The sequence below is a fragment of the Calliopsis andreniformis genome, chromosome 12 (assembly GCF_051401765.1).
Source record: "Calliopsis andreniformis isolate RMS-2024a chromosome 12, iyCalAndr_principal, whole genome shotgun sequence".
Classification (NCBI taxonomy): domain Eukaryota; kingdom Metazoa; phylum Arthropoda; class Insecta; order Hymenoptera; family Andrenidae; genus Calliopsis; species Calliopsis andreniformis.
Genome location: NC_135073.1, coordinates 14,227,746 through 14,253,432, shown reverse-complemented (window position 1 = coordinate 14,253,432; position 25,687 = coordinate 14,227,746). Strand labels below are relative to the sequence as shown.

The 25,687-nt window shown below is 42.0% G+C and overlaps 1 protein-coding gene across 1 annotated transcript in view; it reads right to left on the bottom strand.

Annotated features, from left to right (window-relative positions):
- LOC143185975 (dystrophin, isoforms A/C/F/G/H) overlaps positions 1-25,687 on the bottom strand; it is a 431,935-nt gene that overhangs the window by 310,821 nt on the left and 95,427 nt on the right. Inside the window, exons 32-33 of the mRNA XM_076389324.1 lie at positions 23,500-23,598; positions 7,056-7,161 (exon numbers count right to left, since the gene is read on the bottom strand). Of these exons, the coding sequence (XP_076245439.1) occupies positions 7,056-7,161; positions 23,500-23,598 (205 nt within the window). The remainder of the gene's footprint in view (positions 1-7,055; positions 7,162-23,499; positions 23,599-25,687) is intronic.

Genomic DNA, 25,687 nt, shown 5'->3' with positions numbered 1-25,687 from the left:
GAATTTCTGAAGACTGGCTGTGTTTCTGGTACACGAGCAGATATCTACAAGAGTGCTAGGGTAATTTAAATGGAACAAAATTTCGCAGTAATGAGGCTTTGAAGTTAAAAAGAGTTCCTAATTGGGGCCATTGAAATGGAAGAAGTACGATTTGCTCGAAAGTCTATCTTAAATCTCATGGAAGAGGAAATTTTTGCAAATTTAGGGAAGCTTGGAGAACCTAGAAATAATTAGAACACATCCTTCAGTTGTTCGTAGAAACACCAATTAGTCTCTAATGAAAGAAGAGAGTTCTTCCAAGAAGAAATGCAATTTTTTCAAACACTGTCAGCCCTTGAGCAGCCCATTCTCATCGTGTGCATTGGACGAAGTATAATGTCTCCATCAACGATTTCCCATTATGCTTGTCGCGGCGGCTTCTTTTCCACCCCTTTTTTATTTCGACCCGTCTATCCCACTGAGTAGCTCGCGCGATTCATGGAACAAAAGCAGAACGAAAGCACTTCCTCCTCGGAGGAAATAAGTGTTTTTCGTTGAGAGTGTCCTTATACTGAGCGACGTACATACCCATCGATCGATAGACCAGAGGATTCTGATAACGAAGAAAACTTTTATCAGGTCCATTCACCACCTTGCAACTTCTGGGGACCACCTTTGTGCGCTGCAAGGGTGAGAAATTTTGGCAATCGATCTTGTGGGTCACAGAGATATCGAAATTTGAAGAAATATGAGAAAATGAAATGTCTTTTAGTTTTAAAATTAAAGAAACTCTATCTTTTAGAATCTTTCCCACATTTTCTTATATTCTTGACTTTAAAAATAGATAAAAATTCTGGAGAAAGATATTGGTCTTTGAAGTTCTCAGAACGTATCAATTCTATTCAAATTTCACTTCAAGCAGGTACCTAAAACTCGAAACCTATTCCAAATAATATTCCTCAACAGTTACAGAACATGATTCAAACTTCCAGAAAATCAACCACACGTCGCCTTGCTCTGATTTCACAGAAATTACCCACTCTCGACAAACTGCATACCATTCCCTATAAGCTCGATACCTCCACGAAGCTACAGTGCTCTAATTCCAAGCCCTCGACTCTTTTCTCCCTGGAAAAGGGTGAAGCAAGTCTGCGCGCCGGCTGCCTCCCATTAATTGACATAATTAAGCAATTTGGCGAGAGGGCTGGGACGTATCCCGATGCCTAAGTTGCAGTAAGTTACCCGAAGTACGTATAATTTAGGCGATATGCAACGCCTAAGTCGCCATAGATTTGGGGTAATTGCCAAGTGCCAGGGCGATGGGACCGCGTAAGTTTTGTCTGGAAAAGTACGCTGGGCCGCGGGCAGGACGTTCTTGGGAACGGCGTTCGCGTTTGGGAAAGATAAACCATAAGTAGCTCGCGGAAAAGTCCAGATGCGCCGAGCTCTGGAACTTATTAGGGAAGCACTTAAGGAAATAGAGCGGCTCGAGACGCGTACGAGTTGGGACGATGATATTTTCTTACCGTCCTCCGCGATTATGCTCCCTAATTGGCAAAACAACTTGCGAGGGTTTGTTCTGGGAGATAAGGACGAATGCTGCGCCTGGAATTTGAGAATTTCTTACTGTCTGCGTGAGCCTATGGAATATTCAGGTTTTGTGCTTAATATGTGTATTAATGACTAATAAAATTAGAGCTATCTTTCAGAGGTTATTAAATAAGCAATTATCCATGACCCTTCACCTTTAATTTGCAATATTTCTTTAAAATATGCTCACCTGAAAATTGGGTAATTTTTGGGCAAGTTTAATACGATTAAGGATAATCAAAATTAGAAGATTATAGAGTGAAGAAAGTGCAGTATTTCATGAGCACTAGGTACTCATAATTGATTCTTACGAGATTTTCAATCGTCTTCTCTTTGCAAACTCAAATCAACTACTTGAACTTCCATGTAACCTGAAGTATCTATCCAATAAAAGTCGGCTGGTGGATTAATTAAAAAGGTAAACATAATTATCAAGTGTCCACTTCAAGGGAATATTCGAAAAGCAAAGAATGCCAGGCTCATCGAATACTTCCGCTCCGCGACTCGTCAAAATTGAATAACTCTTAGCTCAGAGCGAGTGGATTTCTTCCAAGCCTCCCCGTGGCTCATCGGCTCCATTATGAAACATCATCCATAAGAGAGAATGCCAAGTCCCGAGTATACCGCAACAGGTTGCACTTCTCGCGCATCGATACCTCTAAGTAGATTTCCAAAAGACGAGGAATCTAAGAAAACTCTGCAATTCATCGCCGTAAAACGAGTACCTCCTTCGAAAATGCACCAAGTTATTGAAACACAATACGAACCGATTCTCTGCTCGCTGAACCCACAGAAATCTAGAAGAATCTCGAAGCTTCCTGTAACTTTATCGAACGTCGCGCAAGTACAAGTTTCTATCGAGCTCCTGTTCTCGCATTGTGCGGCTCAAAAACCCGGAACGACTGGTGCATCTATGCGTTGACTGCGTTACGCGACAAGAATGGGGTGCGTTATTGGCACGGTTTATCGCCAGAGGCTGCGCGCACGTGTATCCATTCGAGTGTGGCGCACATCGTGCCGTGCACAGCTACACGCTCAGTCAGCTTTGAAGTGGCTGTTACCTGCATTCCTAGGGTACAAGTCGACTGCTATCTCCCACACACCGTGCTATCGCCAAACGCGATGGATTTGTGTGCCAAAACTCGCACGCCTGGACGATGGCTTTCACTGCGCCTGTCTTTAGAAGGCTCTGCCCAGTCTGTGTTATCGTAAACCAATTTGAGGGTGTACTGGTTCTATTAGCCCTTTCGCTCAACCCACGGTGTTTCAGAGCGTATGCATAGTGGTCTGAAAGGGGGTAGTTTTTGGATAAAGGCCAAATTTTCGAGCTCAATATTTTGGGCAAAGTTACATTTTTTAGTGGTAAGGTAGACTTCAGGCAGAAACTATGTAGTAATTCAGAGACAGGGTATTTAGAATCATGATTATTAGAAAAAATTGATGTGTTAAGTGATTTTACAGAAAATCTCATTAAACTGGAACTAAAAGTAGAAGCTTTTTAATTTTTAATTTAATTGCTTCACCTTGCTGTGAAAAATAAATTTTGATGTAAAATAATCGTCATGAATGTGTTTGCTAATTTTGACCAAAAACTATAACGAAACTATAATTAAAAGCTTTTTCAGACCACTGTCATGGGAACAATTTTAGAGAAGCATTGGAACGAGAAAAAAATGTCTATCTAGGAAAAAGGAGCAGTCACGTACCAATTCTTCGACTATATAATGTTTTGCCTTCAGCAGGGTCCTAAAATTATTCTTAAGCACCCTCATCTTTTACAAGCAGCCTCTACATAATTCAAAGAAATAAAAATTCATTTACGAGAACTGTCTGTATCTCCTCTAAACTATCTCTCACATTTATTTTTTACGTTTCCTCATAGTAGCCACCTTCAAATCATAAAAAGGAAATCAAGCAAGGAGTTATTGTACAAGATACGCCCCAGCCAAGGGGTTATCAATCCAGGTACCCTCTACAGTCGAGAGACACAAGCCTCGAGAACGAATGTCTCGCGTAATTCCTCTTCAGGGTTTATTTAAGGCGACATAGAGGAAAGTACAACGTAAAATTCAACGAGTTACTGCAACTTAGAGAGCCCTCCGACCCCTTGCGCCCTCGAATTAACTGAACAGGGTTTAATTAACGGGCAAGGGAAGAATTTAATCTGGCAACGAGTAGAGTCCCTGCAACAATGCCGAAGAAGATAAAGTATTCGATTAAGCGACGTCAGCCCCGCGGGCACACCTAAGGACAATGCACGGAATTTCACTCGAAGAAAGTTCCCTCCGCGAGTGCGTTACCTAGCGTTCGAGACAAAGGCAAGACGATGGCTTATCTCGCGACATTTTCCACCGTATCGTCTCGTTCCACGACCATTCGTCAGAAGTCGCTAAGGCACCAGCGACGAATACGAAATCCTGTCCCAGAAAAGAATCAATGCGAGGGTATACGCCAGCCAGTTGCATCCATCTGCATGCATCTTCGGAAAATAAACTAGCGTCGATGCGGGAGATTGAACGACTCCGTGTTGCTCGATAAAAGAATGTCTCCCTGAAACATTAACTGTCGGATATGTGCCTTTGCGCGAACGGGACCCTTCGAATGGAAAATTCAAAGCGTCGACAGGGAAAGGAAACGTCTGTCCAAAAGAAGAGATATTGAACGACGTGATGTAACTTTGAAGTTTGCAATTTTGTCGGTGCAGACGGTGGATACGTGCAGTTGCCACAATTTTGATTAAAGTTTCAGTGGGTAGAATAATATCCTGCACTACTATTGGGAAAGATTAATCTACGTGTCACACTTTTCTTTATAAGATCAGTTAAGGAATAGATAGTTAGTGGTAAATTCTTGACTTGCCTTAAAATTGCTATTTGGTATTATAAGATACTTATAATTTCCTTTATGATCCTCATATAAGGGTACTATTATATCTAAGTATTGAGAAAGGCAGTAACTACAGAAAAATGTGAAATTCAGTTTCCTGGATTTCTAGATAATTCGTAAAATTTTGCATCTCGTTCTAGTGCAAAATAGCAGTAAAACATTTTCAGTAAATACTGCTCTTTTTTATTCAACACTGACTGTTCGAAGCCATGTGAAGAAAAAGAAGATGAGGGCAAGAAAAAAATAGAGAAAAGAAGGAGGAGTGGCAGGAAGCCACACTTGGTCGATGTTCAGAAAACAACCATAAGCCAAGAGAGATTAAGAAACCCTGATCTAATAATAAGATCAGTCATAAGAAACTTACAATTACTCTCGAAATTGACTTTTCAAGTGAGTGAAGCAGCATAAAACAAGCAGCGTCTGGGAAATCAAGGACAGGTTGAATTGCCAGGGGCGAAACGCGAGATAGCATGCGCCGCGTGTTTCGTGCTCGTAATTAAGGCCTGGAAGGGAACAGCAACGCTTCATCGTACGTGCACATTTACCGCGGCCTGATAACGCGACCGTTATGAAAAATCTGCACGTAGAGGCCGAAACACGACCGCTTCTCAATACAGGGAGCGGCTAGCTTCCGTGTCGAGCCACTTCACCTCGGTTCAATCTCGAGGAGACCAATGCACGCCAGTTCACGACTAAAAAGTAACCGCCAACTTCCCGAGCCGTGAAAGCGGCAACCTGCGCGGGCCAGCGACTTTTAAATCGATAAACCGCGCTCGCTTATTTTTCCGTTTCCCGCGCCGGGAACACGGCTTGCTTTGAACGCTGAGGACCATTTTTCGCGACTTTCGACCTCGTTAAGAAGTGGAGTGAACTTGGGATAGAAGGGACTTTGATTGAGGTGGTTGCATCTAAATTTCAGTGTTCCAAGATTTCAGTTAGGAAATTATCAGAGTTGAAGATGGGCATGCATATTGTCAGTGTCGGAGGTTATGTAAGTTAGTACTACTTTGATTAGTCTATTTAAGGAGACGCCTAATCGATTTGTACAAGGTGTTCGGTAAGTGACAGAAATTTTAAGGGATGATTCTATATGCTAAAATACGACGAAAATGAAGATAGATTATTAAGTGTTCAAAAAACGTATGCAAGGTACGCGTGAAATGTACGTCTAAATTGGGACTTGTTCTACTGATTTCTCTGTGTCTGACTCATGACTCATTCTACTAGATCCACTGTGTCTGATTTGAGACTTCTTCTACTGCTTTTCTTATGTCTAACGTGAGACTTATTCTACTGCTTTTCTGATGTCTGACTGAAGACTTATTCTACTAGTTTTGCTACGTGTGACTTAGGGCTTATTCTACTATTTGAGACTTCTGTATTGCTTGTCTTTAAATGTCCTTTAAATGTCACAAAACTTCTACCACTTGACAGCGTTTAGAACAGACCACTGCCATTCAGCCTGCATCGTTAATTACGCGTAAAAAGACAGATTCTGTAGTTGCTAGGCATATTTGAATAAAGGATGCAAGCAGCGATACATTACGCAAGGGATGGTCACAACCGGTTGATACACCTCGGTACAGGAACCCTTTCCCCCTTTCTCCCTTTCTTTATTTTCACGTAGAATAGGGGTAGACTGAAAACAATGGAGGAAAGAATCGTCTGGCTGTAATACACGACCGTAGACGGGACTGACAAGTACCTGCACGCTAATACAGAAGGAACAATGCGACATCGACGGGCGAGAGTTTTCCAGTGCTCTTGAAACAATTAACGGCACCGCTGTTAATCTCCCGCTCAACCCTCTATTGCGTCAATCCGCGCCAGATTCGCGGGGATTTCGAATAGTCGTGAAATCGAGCGAATTAAATCCTTTAACAACTTCAATTTCGAATTAGCTGAAGTTCCAGTTTGTCTTAATACGTTGAAGCAAACGTTCCCCTTTCTCTGGAAAGATTTTGGATTCTGAAATGAAGACAGGTACTTTAGAGTCACCCGTTGTGTATTCGAAGAATACCATGCTAAAGCTGGAGATCCTTTGCATAGGATCCATTCAATCAGAGCTAAGGGACGATTCAAAAGGACAAACCAGCAAGATACTTCCGTAATGGGTAGCTGTCTCGAGGAACAGATGGTTCAATTTATTAGAGACTGTGGCCGAGCAATCAAGGCCGATAATTAAACTTGTGAAATTTGTTCGGGCCTCGAAAAGTGCTTTGCAAGCGGAACGTCGGTCCAATATCAATTACGAGGATAAAAACTTATCAGGCTGGTTAGATATCGATGCGAATATCGATCGCCCATAATTCCATATCTCCATCAGGAGTTTAATTCGCTATGGAGCTCCATTTAATATTTTAGGGGAATATTTCACGATCCTCTACCAGGTCACATTTTATACGTGGTCATTATCAGTGAGTTGTCACTAAAATTGTTGTATTAAACAATTCAACTACAATTCCTAACGATAGTGAGTCGAAGTCCATGCAGGACTCGAACTCGCATTAAAATTCTATCCAACGACGCGAAACGCCGAGTGGCGAATTCGAGAATTCGCAAAGTGCTGAGATGGAAAAAGAATGAGTGCACTAACTTACCTTTACCGTGCAGCTGCTGTCGGTTCGTGTCCGCGCGAAGGTTTTCCGCGGTGTGGACCAGTTCGTCCAGCTGCGGTTTTTTCTGCTCCAGCTCTCGTAAAACATTCTGCGAACACCAAACATTTTCGGATCAGCGTGGGCCACTCGAAAGTCGTTAAATAATTTTTTAATCCCTGAATATAACACACTCACGCCCGACAGTATAGAAGTACTCATTAGGTTTCATTAAAATTATGCTATGAAAACAGACTGCATATTTCAACGCAGTTAAAAAATAATTACGTACATGGATGTAAAAAAAAAAGTAATGTCAAGCTTGTGGTTACTAATATAGACAGAGGAAAAAGGGAATTGCTGTAAAATTCTTATCGCGACGTGAGTTCTAATAATAGCAAGTAGAACGAATCGAAAACGAGCAGCCAGTAAGTAGTTAAAGTCAGCATTGATCAGACATATAGGTTGGGAGGAAATATTGAAGGAAGTATCGTTTGATTAATTCTTCTTCCTTTCTGTTATTCAAGTGGGTAGACTGATTGAGAAGCTGGGACATTATTATTTGGAATATTTTCTTTTATATTATATAAAGACTGAATAACATTCCGAAACCCCAGACAAGCATGAACGTTCAGCGAAAGACTCAGGTCGATCACCTGTTTCTGGCTCTCTGTTGTAGCTGCTTTCTACTGCACGGACCTATCGATCGGTCGTAGGCATTCTAGAAACCAACCTACCATTTTCACAGTCCATTGTTACGAGTGGCTTTTTCGGCAGCTTATTAACATTCAACAACCCGAGACACATATTATCCGATTATACTGTTTCATGCAATCGTATGCACGATAAAATAATGTGAAAGCCCAACCAATTAAAGCTTTCTGCCCCATAATTGACAGAAGATAACAATGCAGAATACATAATTGTAATCCCATTGTTTTCTAGCGTCCCTACAAAATCATTACCATAATTTCAAAAATTCTCTCCTCTGCTCCCACGACAATAATCTAGAAATAAATAAAGAAGAAAAATGAGGGGTCACTGTTTCAAGAAGAAATCAAGTTCAGTCACAAAGCAAGAGGAAATCAAGCCTTCCACAGATTCTATCGCTGAAATCAACGCAAATTATTCGTTCACGTGATAAACAGCTATTCCCCGCTTCCTACGCACTCGTCGTTCCCTTAAAAGTCTAATCGATCGCACGGAAACGTCCATCACAATAGGAACAGCACGATATACGCTCGTTACGCTGTCGACGGCCCTGCCCTCGGATGTAGCAGCCGAGAAAATGTTTGCCGAACCGGCGATTCCAACAGGATTACGAAAACAATAACCGTGTTAAGTCTCGCTAATCTGCAGCAGCCCGAGATAAAAGGACACCGAACAAGCATCTCCTTCTCGCCCCACTACACCAGATCCTAATCCCATTCTCGCGCACGCCTAACGATCAAATTAATTTTCCCAAAGTCGACTAACCGTGAAACGTCCTCCCACGCCGCCTTTCATTTCGTTTCGTTAGCGTTTCACTCGTGACAATAGCAAACAGTGAACCCAGATAAATCGACGGAAGAAAGGAAAATCGTGTAGCGACACGGTGATGCTGTGAAACTTCTACGTTGCTTCTCTCGTGGATTAATACTGAAAGGGATACTTTGGAATTGACAGCTGAGGGGGATGGGAACTGATGGTAACAGTGGTATTTATATTCTGGGGAAAAGTAGAGTAATTCTTGAAGATACAGTGCAGACTAAAAGCTTAGAATTGTTCAAAAATTCTTAAATAGTAAGAAATGTAGGGGAGTGAATTAAAATATTTTTTTTGCTTGAAATTGGTACTTGGAAATTAAAAAAGGGAAAAATTGATCGCTTTGAAAATTGTCTCACTGAGGTCATTATTTAATTCTGCCTTTTCGTACCTATTCCATCTATAATCTACTGTGATCTTTAAAGTGTTTGATAACAAGTGTCGCGAATTTTAAGGAATAATTTTACTCGAAAAAGTAAAATGAGAATTAAGGATACGAAATTGAAATAGTGAAAAGCACACCTAAAATTCGCGAAAATTGGCTGCCTGAATTGGGACTTATTCTACTGCCAGCGTGCGTTAGACAGGTCAGACGTAGTGATATTAGTAGAATGGGTTCTCGAGTCAGACACACTCACGCGTGTAGTCTAGACGTTCATTCAACAGCTAATAATTTAGAAACGAAGCCTGAAGCACAATTTCAACATTCTGTTCATTTTCCTAAATGAATCATTTCTTAAAATTATATGTTCCTGTTGTTGAACACTATACACTCACAATATTAATTTTACTTCTAATTACTCATACACCACATATCATACTTTATAATTAACTATCTACTGAAAGTATACTCAAAAGCACACCGTCTCGAAATAATTTCCATGTCCCCAGGATTATCCAACCACTCAAGGCAGAATTAATTAAGCCACCTACCCCATCGAACCCCCAGATTTAAAGACTACTATATCAAACATCTTAATGGTACCCAAAGAGTGCGGTTTTTATCAGAGTTCGGTCTGATCCAATTTCGCTGGAGGATGAACCCAACCCGACAATGTTCGAAGTTACGAGTCATCGAATTAGCCCGATCTGGGCCAGAAGTCTCATCAGATTACTCCGTTAATCTAGATAATCCATCTTCCTCTCCCTTTTTCGCGATTTCTCTCCAACTGCGCCACTTCCAACGTCCACGTTCGATTACCAGCTTCGCGATGTCCTCAAGCATTTATGTCACGAGGACACGTCGTCGAAATATCTTTGTGATCCTGTCGAGATCGCGCCGCCAGGAATTCTTAAGAGGCTCTCCCTGTGCCTCGATCTTTTTCCCCGCCTCTTCTAATCCCAGCTACGTATGGGCCGTGCAAACGAAGTTATTTATAAGCCTCTCGTGTAATCGATCGTGCGTTACTTCCGTGTCACCGACGACTCGGAAAACGGAATACACGCGCACGCTCGGTCGAGAAGGCGCAACGAAGCGGGACAGGGAAACGTGGAACAGTCAGCTCTACCATCCCACGATTATAATGTATGTTGATGCATCGCGTCGTTATGTAAATACGAATTTAAATACGAGTGCTGCCTACGTGGCTGCAGACGGGGATAATGGCGACTGTGCGTAGAAAGTCGAAGTTTCTTGATGCAAGGGCGAATCTGGGGGAATACTTTGATGCAAGCGTTTGGATAATGTATTAAAAGTAGGGTATACAGTAATGCTCGTAAGTATTCGAACGATGTCGCGTGTTGAGAAAAATACAGATTCCTTTTAGGTAACTGATGTGTGCTCTTTACATGTGTTAATATTTGCTGTGCAGCTGTCCTCGTGGAAGCAAATTTATTTAACGAATATTAATTACATAGTGATCATTTAATTCCCAGAAAGTGTGCCTCCCAAGAGGGTACCACAAACGAGTGGAAGCATGATCCGTTCCGCAAGCAGAGGTAGTTGAATTGATAAATAAATACTCTTCATTTATATGCAAGCCGCTCAGCGCGCGATTTCAATTTTATAAATATTGAAATTTCGAAATACATGCTGCTAAAGAGCAGCGTTAAATGCATGTGGCTGTTTATTTTTTCAGCTTCCACGCTGACGTTCAATATTTTTTAAATCGCGATCCGAGGATGCGAGAAAAATACGCAATGTTGCAGAAAAATTGTTAAATTATTTCTACAAAAGAATTTCAAAATAAAGTAGAACATATGAGGATCGAGATTATCTCACGAACACTGAAGAAACAGCAGAACAAGTCATAAAAACAAAAAATAAGTATAAAATACAGGAAAATCATGATGCAAAAGAAGAAGAAAATTCCTGAGAAGTGTAGATACATCTACTTTCCCTTGCAAGTATTACATTCGCATCAATATCAATTCGTATGTCTGTTTTCCCAATTCGCCGCGAATTCGCTACCGCTGCAGAGACTTCACATTGCCTGTGGGAGCCTCAATACTTTTTTAAGAAAGCTTCAGGTCTATCTCCTACATTCAACTATACTTAAAACTACTATTCACTATTTCCCAAAATACTCAATTATAAAATACTTAATTCAAGCTCTGATTATGTTCGAGCCTACTCGCCACGCACTCGATTCCATCCCCACAAAATGGAAGATTGAATTCTTGAGTAACCGCGTAAACGAGAGCAGCCTTTAAGCGTTAACAAAGCACTCGACGGAAATCTCGTTAGTTTTCGCGGTCATACGTTCACCGTTCTCGTTCAAGGTAACCTCGTTTAATTCCGCCCGCACGAGCACGAGCCATTCGGACATCCTTCGGTGCTGTTTCGAACAAAAGAGATTCTCGACGGTGAATGGAACGGGGCCGACCATAGGTGGAGCGCGTTAACCGAGCGCTACGCTCCAATTCATCCGAAAGAGGCAGAGGGGCCAATAGGCTGTCACATTCTCATTCCCCAGTGATAACCATTCGAAATCCCGTAGGATTTTGCCCAGTGAAACAGGACTCGCGGGAATTTCAATAGATACTCGTTGCCTCCGACACGCTGAATGTTATCGTTTAACGCTGGAAAAGTGATATCCCAGCTAGGCATCTAGGCGTCGCGTCCATTTTAATCCCCTCGGTCAACGGACTTGAGCTTCCAACATTCCTTTTCCCTCGGCTGTACACGCTGGACGTCGTAGACATAATCTTAACTAGTGCTCGCGAAAATGGAAGCACAGGAATCTTTTTTATCATGTGTCAGCGACGATGCATATTAAACAGAGTTTGGGGCAGGGAGATCCTTAGATTGTATATATTTATGGAGACGGCTTCAGATAACTTCCTTTAGGCAGAGATAAAGTTGTGTACGTGATGTCACAGACGGGCAAGATGTATAAGCTATGCTAGTATGACATATCTGCAATTTGGAAAATACTTAAGGTAAATATCCTAGTAGTTGAGCATGTCCCAATGTCTGAACACTAACATTAATTTTATCCAATTACAGGCTTAAATACTAATGTATTAGGTAACTTAATTAAAAATGAAACTAGTGTCTTAAAATAGTATCCACAGTTTCTCGAACCTTATAGTTCGAATATGCTTCAGAACTTTCGAGGGATGTACGCCTTGAGCAAATTTCAGCTACTTTTTTACGGTTTTTCTGACACATAGGACAGCTCCGATTCAGATTCATTCAACGAAAAAAAAGCATCGTCGTGGCATGGTCTTCCGTCGCGTTTTGAAGCCATTGAGCTGACTAATCTTTTGAAAAATAAGGCATTCAGGCGCTCTGGTAATTGCGTCCCTCTGACCTATACTCGCGCGGTGCATGTCGTTGCAGATAAGTCGAGAGCAATTAACGTGTTGCATCGACGACCGAGTGAAACAGAGGAAGGTCTACTTTGGCGCGATAACGGGGTCCAATGTGCTGATAAAATGAAACGTGTTGCGCTGTTGTTGAGTAGACTACATTATTTCCGGGCTTAATTGGACTGAGGAGTGGTGAGGTCGAGAGTAAAATATTTTTCAAAAATAACTAAAATGAAACTGGCCCTCGATGAATGTGCCTCATAATAGACACGTTAAATGTACAGAACTATCGAGTAATATTTTAAGGAGTTAAGTACGTATCTTTAAAATGACAACGAAAGCTGCCCACCAAAACGAAAGCAAATAATCGCAGGAATTGTATGGCTATGAATATTTTCGTAAAAGGATAAAAACGACTTTTGTTGATGCTATAAAACATTGTTAACCAAGTCGATGGCAGCTCTGAAGCAAGAATCTGAAAGAGCAGAATCTTGACGATGCTGATAAACACAATCGTGTAAAGTAGCAGGGAACTATCTCGAGATTATTCTCCACTTGGGTAAAAATAACTGAAGCGAAGTTTACTGGCGCATCAGCGATGCAGCAGCAACCTCTCTAACGATCCCCTTTCCCTGAAACTCCAATTCCGCTCGAATAATCGGGCTGACAAAGCGACGACGTTTACGTCTTTCCCTCGAAATCCAATTAAAAGGTGATTGAAAAGAAGGAGAAGCTGCCTTATCATAGAGGATCTTATCCTACCTCTTTGTCTCTGAAGAATGCCCCGAACCCTATGGACGGAAGATAAATTGCCGTTTAAAGTCACCGTCCTACCTGCTTGCTCCAACAACTTTTCCAACTATGAAATATTCCCTCATAAGCGACACGACGCGTCTTACCCCGTAATATCGTTCATTACCGAGAGGTGGCGAAGATAACCGTTGTAAAGTATGGAAACTTACTCGATCAGCTCATGAATTATTCAGTGCGTCCTTCTCTGAAACAAACACACAGAATCCCCAGATTCCTCGCGCTGAGTAGAGGCGAGTGCCTCACGCCTAACACTGTTCGGGATGAAAAGTGTCAGTGGACCTAGAATCATTTGTTCTTGAACAGTGACGGGTCAAGAGGGACTTTCTAAATGTTGTCAGAATGAAATATTCGCGATCTCGAGCGGGAGAACGACGAACGTGGCAGCTGTTGCCTAGTCAGCTCGTCGGTCTGATTATATGGTTATTCTACTGCATATCCTGCCAAAAGGTGCTGTATACTACTACTGGACTGGACTGGATAGAGTAAGTTAGAAATTTAGAGTTAGTTCTAGGTATTTCTGAATAGAGAAAACTTCAATTAATCGTGTCTTTATTATTCACAATGTTTGTCATTTAAAGTGCATATTGGATAGTAATAATAGGATGGTTCTTGGGATTATACAAGGTGGGCAATAACTGGTGGTACAACCGATCAAGAGGTGACTACGTAAAAAAAATTCCTACAAAAACAATATATTTAAAAAATAAGTTCAATCGAACAGGAGAAAAAGGTGTCTCTGAGACCCTAAAGCTGTACATGTAAAAAGAATCCCATAATCCTAGTAATAACTAGTGCAATAACGATAAAAGTATGCTAATAAGAATATCGATTAAGACTTAAACAGTGAAGTACATAATAGCTACTCCCTTCGTGCTGAACCCATTCTTATTAAGATTCCCACGTGTTAAGGAACGCCCTATGTATTTCTTTCTTAATGCGTTACTATCTCAGCCACAGGCCGACGAAACTAACGATCACAGTGACGAAAATAACGAGGCATGCTGAGGCCGCAGCATAAGAAACTTGCATTACACGATATGCGGGCAAGAAAAAGTACCGCGTCTCTGACCGGACGCAGCGTTGCTTTTACGCGAGCTGCGAGGAAGAGGGAAGCTTAAAGAAAATGAGGGTGGGCGAAGCTGTAGAAAGGAGCCGAAAGAAAGGAGAATTACGACGTAACAAAGGATATCCTTCTAAACCGAGCTAACGTCTTCAACGAGGGAAAAAAACTCGCCGCTTTCCCAGCCTCGGTGTATCCAGCAAGGTTTTTGGTAAGGAGATTTTCACTGACGTCGTTAATTTTCTTTTCTATTTGCGCGGCAAAGCGGTCTCTGTCTCTCGTGGAACGAGAACAGCGTCAAAGGCTGCACCGAAGAAGGATGTTATCGCATTCCATCTGGTAAATAAGCGAATGACACGGGAGATGGAAAAATTGAAACTATTGGGCAACGTTTGGAATTTATTCCAAGAGGATCGCGAAGAAAAGTGACGCGTTCACGTCGGACAATATTCGCGTGAAACTCGTTTTGCGAGGCGTCAAAGGGAACGTTCTATCTGTTCGAGTCGATAGGACGTGAAGTGAAGTCGAGCCGTGTAAGATTGCGGCCTGTGCTTTCGATTCTTCGTCTTCTTCGATTCGAGGGGATTAGGGGCAACCAGGGACGGCGAAAAGTGGAGGGAACTGGAAAGTTTAACTTCAGATGAAATTCGTTTTGTGAGTAATAGAAATCTCTAAGTTATACTTTCCAATTTTTTCAGTCACAAATTTTTCAACCTTCCGATGCTCAAATTTCCAAATTGATATTTTCTAAGCTCACTGAAATTCTCTGTACAAAGCATTTCAAAAAGAAAACAGAAAACAGCTAACACTTTACGAAACACACTTGATACTAATCCCCCGATTCCCCTCTTCTCGTTCACTTATCGCCAGTAGCAGAGTCGCTTAGCGTCCAACCAATAAACTCTTGTTGCCAGGACAGTCATTAAGCCCGTTAAATGCAAGCAAATATTAGTAAGAGGTGATTCCACGTTACTGCGAGCCAGTCTCACAATTTCCCCCTCGCTTTCTATCCTTGTACTTACATTGAACCGTAGCTGCAAAGTGCCAGAGTACACGGAGGTGCTCGAAGTGCTCGGCTGAGCTCCCTTTCGATCCATCGCGAGGAGCTCGTGCACAGACACACTCGAAGCCGCGGCTAAACTCGTTCCGCGTGTTTTTCGCTGGCAACAGACACGACTACTCTGTTGTGCGAGGGTCTCTCCGTGCTCGCTGCGGTATTCATCACAGCGCACTAATATTTGTTTGGGTCCCTTCGTAACTCACGCCCGTGTTTGCCCTTTTCAGAGTCGCCCGACAAGAATGCACACACCGTCACGCAGCTACGATGCTCCTGATGTATTTTTCTGCGATACTTTCGCCACCCACGTACGACAATTTCACGCGAGTTTATCGTAATGCCCCTAAAAACGATGCTCCTGTTTCTGGCTGCACTCTTTCCTCGTAAACGTGGAGATATGGGGAACAAAGGAGTTCTGGAGAAAAGAGGGGGTTCGGGGGCAAGTGAGCAATCGTTCAATGATATTTCTTTGTGCTGCTTTGGAACTGTTTCCCTATTCTATGGGGAAGGGAAATTTGTAACAATTTCTTTTCCTGTGCTGCTAGTGGTGAAAATCTAATTTATGGATTTGATTGTTGATTTGATTTATTGGAGATATTACTTATCATCTTTAACTTAGATTAACATCCAGATTAACAACATCTTTAACTTTATTTAAAAAAAGGAGATACTATTTTTACATCAATTTTGCCGCGCTTGATTTCAGCTTCGAAAGGATCTAAATTGGAAAATATGGATTAACGTAGCCGAATATGTGGGCAAAAAATCTTTCTTCCTGGGTTAATACTCGAGGGGGGTTCGAAATGACGAGACGTCAAAGCAACGTCTGTCAGCCTGTCAAATTGCGCGCGCCTCCGTGGGATCAGCGGAGGCAACGGATAATGTGGCCTGCCGCAATGTCAAAACTCCTAAATGAGCAGTGACAAGACGAGAGAAAGGATTCCAGACAGCGCTATTCTATGTAATACAGTAACTACAAACGAATTTATAATTAACGTTTATTTGCCTCGATAATTTCATAAATTGATGTTGATCGACGATGAATCGTGCCACGTCGAAACAGAAAGGGTGTTTATCTGAGAGAATTGCCTGAACAGAACTTCAGTAATCAATCATTATTGAAATGGTTTCTTTTTCAAACGTGGAGAAGATGAAAAGAGAAATTCATTTATTAGAATACACAAGGAAAAAATAATAGAATTGCAAGACCATTTGATGAAACTGCAGAATGCTTAAATATGTCCTATGGCGTTCCTCGAAGCTTTCAGAACTAATTAGAGCCATCAGAATAATGAAAAGAGTTTCTAATACCATTTCCAAACAAACACATTTTCCTTTCACCTTAAACTTCGACAGGTGTCTTACCTCCACCCTCTACAATCTCAATTAATTACACATTATCTACAACAATAACTCATTTCCTACACAAGGGTTGAAACCATGGAAAAACACTGCACGCGTCGAATCCTCATTTCCCCAACTCCGAACTATCTCTAATCCCCTTTGAGAAAACCGAGAAGCCAATGGCAGCTCGGTGAGGTAAATACAGAGGCAGGACGATCAGAACAGGCAGCCACAATCCTTTTGTTACGAGCAGACATCCCGAGGAGTAACGCCTGGCTCGTTTCGCTCCATCTTTTTACGAGCCCGCGAAGAAAGACACCGAAGAGCAGGGGCAGAGAGAAAGCCGAGCAACGCTGTATCGATTTTCGTTTCGTTTGGTATTTCGCCGACTGCATCAGCGGCGAAATTCCATTGGGCGTCCTCCCGTCAAAATCACATCGCGGAAATCGCGTGCCGATAGCTTAACCCCAGCTCTTCGTCGCGTCAGAAGCGGCGCGTCGACAGAGATTCGCTAACGATTTTCAAATTAGAAGAACTCTGATCCCGCGCAAAACCAAACACCGCGCAACAGAGGAATTCTCATTAATCTAACGTAACGAGTACCGTCGATACGAGCGTCACAGGTCTCAGCTCTCAGCTCGTTTCTTTTCCCAGCGGCTGGCAATTTTCGTTCCGCGGGAATGTAAATTAATTAAAGAGACGTTCCAGCGCTGGAGACGCGAGAACGTTTACCATTTACGAACCCTGTCCCTGGGAATAATTCGATTCTCTCCTGTTACGTCATCGCGGCGCCGAGTAAATTGAAAACGACGAACGTTTCAGAGACGAAGGTTACGAATCTTCGAACTGTGATTTTATCAAACGTTAAATATTCACTAACAAATTTGTACAGAGTTATTCCTTGTGTTGAATAATATTCCTTGTAGAGAATTAAAGGGAAAACGCAGTTCCATTGACGAACGAACACTGTTTGGATAGATGAGGCGTAATTAGGCGTAAAAGAATCACGCAGGCGCACGAAATAATTCACACTGTTGTAAAGAATCGTGGATGAGAAAGGATACGGAGGTAGATAAAAAGAATGCCAGATAAAATGGAATCGGTACGGCGGGCGAATAATTAAAATTTAGTTGAACATGGCTGCATGAAATTCGACCGCGTGTACTTCGCTGGAAGCACGTCGAGAAACTGACGGAAATTCGCAGCTTCATGGGTATCCATGGTAGCTAGGGAATGGTTATATATCGTTCTCTCTCCTCTGTCCTATGGGGTCTGGAGCCCACGGGGTACGAAATTCGCGTGGCAGAGGGTGCCGTTCAGTAAACGCTTTAAACCGTTTTCAAAACAGAAGAGACGAGGTCCTGACTTATGCTGGATTTTAATTAAATTTCGGAATGTTTTCCATAAGTCGAAGACAATCTAAGTAATGTCAAAATCATGCTGTGAATTTGAACTGATTTTTGAAAATTAAACATTTTCCAACTCTGAAAATTTAGAGGATACAGTTTCTACAGAATTACATTTTTTAGAATTTTTTACGAGGAACTGAATTTTTAAGTAATCCTCCTCAAAGTATGAAGTTTTGTGCTTTCACCCTGTGTTATATATGGTACAGAATAAATAATATATTTTAAACTGAGTAGATGGGCTGTTTCTCGTAGTATTCCCAACTGAATTTGACGAGGGTATGTTCGTATCTATCACTGCTTCAGTGCTTAATCGGATGTCGAAGGGGCCGACAAAGAAGATACGCACTGCGCATTCGCGATCCACCCTCCGTTGTAATTGCTGAATACCAACGTTGACGAACCATTTCTCCTTCAGGAAGTCATCTCGAAAATTATTAATGAGGGAAACCCACCTGGATAATGCGTCATAAATATAAAATTTTAAGTGGAGCCAGAGGGATAACGCGGAACGAACCTCCACCATTTCGCCAGAGCGGAAACAGTAGCGGGGATTAAATTCAAATATCTTCGAAATTATTATATTCGAGGGTATGGAAATTCCGTGAGCGCTTATCGCGACGCTTAGACTCGAAAAAGCAGAATTTTACGTCCTCTGTGCATCTCGTTGGGTCGTCAACGTATTATCCCGCAACGCTACGTCAGATATCATTTGCGCATCGCTCGACGCCTTCAGGCTACATGGCAAGGGGTGCGAAACGCGATAAAGAGATGGTAGGAGTAAATATAGATGCAGGGAAGAGACGGGATCAAACAGTGAATCGTATAGTTTTCTAAATCACAGAAAAACAAGTGAGTTATGAAGTTATGGGTGGATTAAATTTTAGTATTACCCGTAGTGCGAAGAGAGCTTCAAACTTTTAAGCTTCAAATTTTTCAAGCTCTCAAATATTCATATCTTGCAATTCTATACCTTTAAAATTTCCTAGACTCTGTCAAACATTTTTCACAAAACACTGAAATATTTAATACACCAACCATCCCACCACAAAACGAAAATTAAACATTCACCAAAGCTACTCCCACATGACCACATGCCCTCTGTCCTAATACTACATTCGCCTAACTAAATCATTCACAGACATAAACCTATAATAACTTGAAGAACCCAATACCCACCAAGAACCTAATTTTTTCAAGAACTAATTTCCACTAATTTTCTCTCCAAACAAAATTAAAAAAATTCAAGAATCCAAATAAACATAATCTACAATAATCCTAAATCGATTCTCTGCAGACGATCAAACCTGCATCCCTCCCCTATGCACGTCTATATGCGCAACTCGAAAAAAAGAAAAGTGAAAATAACGAGTGAAACAAACAAGGAAGCCAGATTCCGTGACGCAAGGATACGAGGACAGATTAAAATGGGTCGGGCGGTTACGAGCGTGCACGTGACGAAAAACGATGATCCGAGGCGCGTTCCATCCTTGATATTACTTTAATGAGCTCAGCGTACACTGTTGTCCCTACGTCGACGCATCGTTCACGGCCAGAGTCACAGAAAATGATCGTGAAAATGTTGACGGGACGCTAACGAGAGGCGACAATTAAATATCCAGTTACGAATGGCAGCTAGACTCGAACTTGAAACTTCGACCAGACGTGCGCGACGCGCGAAAGAGGCGATCACGTGCAGCAGGATCCTTTCAGACGGCGAGGCGAGGCTCTCTCGCCTCGAATCGAAAGTAATTCGAAAGTAATTTCAATTTAACGGGCCAACTCGCGAGACACTAATTACGGGAATCGTAGCAGAAGTTGGGCGGGGAAAGTTCGTCAAAACTCGGTATAATTAAATAGCGGACGGTGCCCGTCTCTTTAAGGGAATTTCGCTCGACTCGGGGACGAAAGTGGAGCGACGGGGTCTTCTGATATTGGGGAGGAGGAATAAGAGGGGTGGGAGAGTGTTGTTACATTGTGGACGAATTGGAGATACTGATAGATTTTGTGGAATACTACCAAGAAAATCCACTAGGTTTTAAATTATCTCTGTACCATATTCAAATATTTCTTTATTAAATAAGATCCTAAACTACTAGATATTTTACGATTCTGTCACAGTCTCATATTAGAGAACAGAAATAGATAGAGGGAGCATCCCCTTGTTTCGATTTATTTTTCCTCTCGTCTTTTGTTTCTTTTTTAAAAGCAATTTGTGCAAGATGAATCCTGCGAATTTACTAAAACTACTAAACTCGTGTAAAGAAACCTTGTCCTTCCTACTGCCATTAGCGAATAGAATGCATTTCATTTTAATAAGTACACCCTGCAAACGATAAACAAAAGTAACTCTCCAGCTTCCTGAAAGTCCCCTTGCCTTTATAATTTACTAACACAAAACTTCAAACTCTCAACAAGCTACCATATTAATCTTGCATTTTGCATAAATTTCCCTCGGCAAAAATTACAAACGCTCCCTTTCCATCTTTCTTCCCTCCAAGCCCGTATCAAACAAGATTTAACAAAAAGACTGAAAAGAGAAGATGAAAAAACTATCCCGCATACACTTCGTAAATGGACTGCACAGCATTTCGCGCGATAAAAATCCTCGTCCACCGCGGGGAACCTGCTCCACTCTAAATGTGCAGAAGCGTGGAGCATCCGAGATGCATCGCAATGCGCAGCGGCAGCGTGCATCGTAGAATGGAATGGACTGTTCGCCGAATACCGATGTAACCGGGAAATTGCGAAGTCGAGGAAGCTTCCTCATAGCTACGACTCTCCGGTGTTATTGCTCGGCAGCTTCCGACAGGATGTAAGGAGCAAGCGCGGTAAGAGAGGGGTTGGAATTCGCGTTCGTCGAGGAGAACCAGCCGAAAGGGGCGATACGATATGCCAGGGGAGTTATCAGAAGTCGAAGAACAAAGGAGTGGGACGAAGGAAACTATGAGGAGGACGTTTATCGATGCCTTGTACGCGGCGAGTGTTGGAAAGAAGAGTTTCCGCCTTTGACAATGGGAAACTGTCGTTCAGGCAAAGGGAGGCCCAATGTTTACGATTTCTTTTAATATTCTCTTTGCCAGCACGTCTGATTACGAAATGACCGCTCCCCTGAAAAGGTCTTGATTCTTTCGTTTCGTTTAATGAAAAAGATGCCCCGAAGCGGGGCTCCTTTAAGCGTAGGAAAACGTAATTTCGCTTCGCGTTTTTACTCCCATCATTCCGCGAGACGTTCGCGGAGGTATGGGTTTATTATGCAAATTCGGCAGAGCTGAGGGTGGGCTCGTGTAGACCGTTCTGTCAAGCTTACGTGGAGGACGTGGGCTTTATTCAGAACGGTGATAAATTCGAATTGAATCACAGGTGATTTAGGAAAGTGCTATTTTACTACTGACGTTCCTTTAACATCATATTGAATGGATGTTCAATTAGAAGTTCGAAATGGAATATAAAATAGGATATAAAAATAGGAGGATCGATGGCAGATGGGAAGCTGGAAATGGGATATAAATGCAATAGTTTTTACTGCTAGGACTTAATCAGCAGGATTGAAAATACTGTATGCACGTTATGGAAGACATCCTCTATCTGTGCCCTTCTCTTCCACGGTTCTTTCATTTCCCCATATCTTTTGCTGCAGCTTCCCAATCGGAAATCAATAACAACACCGCCCCGTAACAAACCCATTGTTTTCGACCGTCCCTTGAAATCGTATTCCAAAAATTTAGGACCACAAACTGGGTTGACGATTCGATACAGGAGCTCTGCATGATCTCGCAGAGTTTTCATTAGTCAATGAAAAGCGCCATAGCTTCTTCGCAGCTACTGGTAGGAATAACGACGAGCAAAGTAATCGAATTCCCTGTTGAGAGTCTGCAGAGTGCTTCAGACAACTTTCGAGCAGATGAAAAATTTGAAATATCATCGACGGACAATTATTTCCTCGCGAGAGTTCGCGACTCGGGACGAAGAAAGTCGATAAGGACAGGTAGAAATGGCAGACAGGGGAAGTGATCGTTCAGTTAGGAGGCTGCATTGAAAAGGTCGCGAAAGGGTTCTCGATAAGTCTTAATTCATTCACTACGAACTTGAACAATGTAACACATTGTGATTGCAAAGGTTCCCTTAGTCGCGCAGAGATCCTCGTGTATGATGAAAGATTCATGAAGTCTTCGACCCTATGGAAAACGATACCTCTGTATGCTATACATACTTCAGGAATGGGGTCTGAATATGCAAGCATGATATTTAAATTGTTTATGAAGTCGGAGATAAAGCTTCTTGGTTAACCTCTTGTCATTAAAATAGAATATGAAGTACTGTGTGAGAAACCCAAGTGTGGATATAATAGCTTTCTTAATTTCTAGACATTCAAATGAAGCAATGCTAATTTTCCAATAAAAGCAAAATCATTAAAAATTATTGTATGTAAAAAACTGTAAGAAACTCATCGATAGACACAAGTTGAGATAAACATCCAAGATCTACAGTCTCCTTAGATTCAAAGGAAGGTGAAACTAGGATCAAGTCAAGATCAACTTAAGTTCAAGTCAGGGTCAAACGAGAATTACGTCAAGGTCCAGACAAGGTCATTTCACGTGACCTGGAGGTCACTAAGGTTACTCAAAGATTATCCAAGACCACTAGAAGGTCACACAAGATCACTTTAGAGTTCTTGGACGCTACACGCCTGTCCTAAATAACAAAATCGATAGCCTGAACATAACTATTGCGCGAAAAGCAACAATGTATCGTCGACGCACAGAGGAAGGCGTGGCTGCGTTCATTGGACCCTTAATGCCAATGCCAATGTCAGGGTTTTCCCGGTCAGTAACCTAGAAACCCCCACCCTCGACGCTTAGAAAACTGACACGACGACATCACCACCCAACTTTGAGAACCGTGCCAAGACTTTTCTCGGAAGAACCCGCGGCTGATAAGGTTCTGAGAAAACCGAGGGTTGATAACACAGGAAAGTTTAATCGACTTTACCCACTGAACGTACAGAGGGGTTGGAAGTTGCAGGAGCGGTGCTTACGACCCTTGTGGATATTGCAGATCGCAGTGTTATCGACTTGAGAGGTTTCAGCTTCAGTACTGGCGAGGTATAAAACAGATCTATCGTTACAGGATTTTGTATCATAGGGTCTGTAATATTTACCTTGTAAAACATAGTTAGCTTTTTACACTTCCTGCTTTTAGAGATTACATAGACTTTGGAAATTACACACAAAGCAACCATCACAGTGGGTGAAGTTAGAAAATTTCTACTTTGTTTTTAAGCAATGAAAGCAATTTAAAATTGTCAAAGCTGTTAAAAGTGGTCAAGTTGTTCTGGTTAAGACAGTTCGAAAGATTGCATTTAGATCAAGGGCTAGACCAAGGAATAGACCAAGGGCTAGGCTAAAAGCTAGATCAAGGGTTATAGACAAATAGATCAATGGTTAAATAAAATGAGAAAAATTAGAGACAGAAGCAGAATAATGTTCTTACCTTTTGCTTATCGAGCAGCTGCATAATTTCGTCGACATCGCCGACAACCACTACCTGTTGACGTAACATCTCTTCTTCGACTGTTAACCAATCTCGTATCTGAAGCAGACAGACGCTACATTAGTAAAATGATATTAAATACATCATACTTTATTTTTTATTAAACATAAATGAGATATTATACTTTAAATTCTGAATTATTTTTCATTGAATTTCTGTGGTCCTACAAACCTACAATTTCTTTTTCTTTAAATTAAATTTTCAATAATTAAAAATAATAGCAATGCAAATTGCAATGACAGATATGTCTTGAGCTCTGAAGAAGTGATAATGTGATATAACAGAGAACAAAAGCTACATTTCAAAGCTCAGAAGTATCGATTGGAGCAAAGTGTCCATCGTCGAACGTGATGGAATAGAAACGGAAAGAAGTCATCGATCAAGAGGAAAAGGGGGAGCAGACAGGATAGGACCGAATCGAGTATTTACAGCCGGAAATTAGCTGGGAGTGTCTGCCCGTAAGTGGCCGACTCTGTATCCTAATATCACAGAAGAGACCCTTCGATCCAAACGCCAATGCTCAATTGTCACGAGGAAAATATCACGAGTGTCACGCAATATTCTCGAATACTATTTCCTCAATTATGGTCCACTATCTTTTATAACGCAATCATTTTGTACGACTGCGCGACACGATCCACCAAAAATACGCTTTTTCATATAAAAAACAACAGGTTTTTTTACGTTTAAGAAGACCCATCGACGCGTGCAATGAAATATCGCGCGTGGTCCATTAATTATCGTCCCGTTCAAACGAACAGTTGAAAATCAATCAATGCAATTGAATACCGATTCGTCGGCACAGTATTTTTTATTGAAATAACAGAGAGCCCAGCCCATCAATTCTTTAACTACATCAGATTTGCTTCACGCGAGGTCAATTCACGGTAAATATTTATCGTAAAATAAAGTAAATTTTCCTTTCGCCTTCTAATTTAAATACAGAAATTAAATGAATGTGAAACGTCCAAGATCCCGAACAAACAATCCCCTAAAACAAAGAAATAACTTCCTGCAATAATTCTTATCTCGACTTGCCTCCCTATAAGGCGATCTATAAAGACAGCAGTATTTACACACACGAGCAGTGGGACAACTTCCACACAAAAGAGCTCTCACGCTCCGCCACTTACAGCTCAATAAAAACAAGTCGCAAACAATTACGACCCCGTCGCAGTAGAGCAGAGCCAGGAAACGGGTGCTCGACTACGAGCAATGTTTCCTCGTGCCGCGAGCGTGTAACTTTCGTGGAGGTCGATAAATCGCGAAAGAGATAAGCCGGAATGCTACAGGAAATTAAGGTCTCGCTCGATTCGACGTCCCCTAAGTCACCGCCTTCCGAGTCTGAGCCAGTGTCCTTCCCTCCCCGTGCTTTCACCTTTAGCCCTCTGGCCCCCGACATAAAGCAGGCCTGATTAAGTGCGCGTTGTCGAAGAACGATCATATCTCTCGTGTGGTTTTCTTCGCGGCGGACTTTTCCCTCTGAAAGGACTCGACACGGGGGCGAGAGGGGGGTTGGCTGAGGCACGATGAAAATGAAAGGCCTAGAGGTCCCTCGGCCCCCGAGGGACCACCGCGAAAGAGGGTGGAAAGAATATATATTCGAGTAAGAAAATATTCCTGGGAGTCCTCGTATATATGCCATGAGACTTTTCACGCGACAGTAAGCTTGATACCTGACCCGCTGAAATATGACTGGGATGACGATTATCGTCGCGTATCTGTCATACTGAACTTTGGAGCGGAGGAAAATTCTGTGATACCCTGGCGGGGGTGAGAAGCGAGTGGAGACAGGAGTAATGCTGAGGAGTGGTTGCTGCAGTTTTTGTTGATTCGTAGAGATCTAAATGAGCTTGAGAGATAAGTAGATGCTGGTGAGGGTTGATACACGTTTTTATGGGGGTTCGATCTCTGAGATCTTTGCAAAAATCTGGACATGATCCAGACCTAACTGAGAGCTTTAATAAACAAGCTTGAATAATAAGTAGAAGCTACTAAGGGTTGACTTAAGTTTTCGGGAAGCCTCACACGTACGTGGATTCGATCCCTAAGGCCCTTCAAAAAATTTGAGACAGTTATGGAAGGATAGTAAGAGCCAACTCACTACAATTTAATTAAAAATATCGGG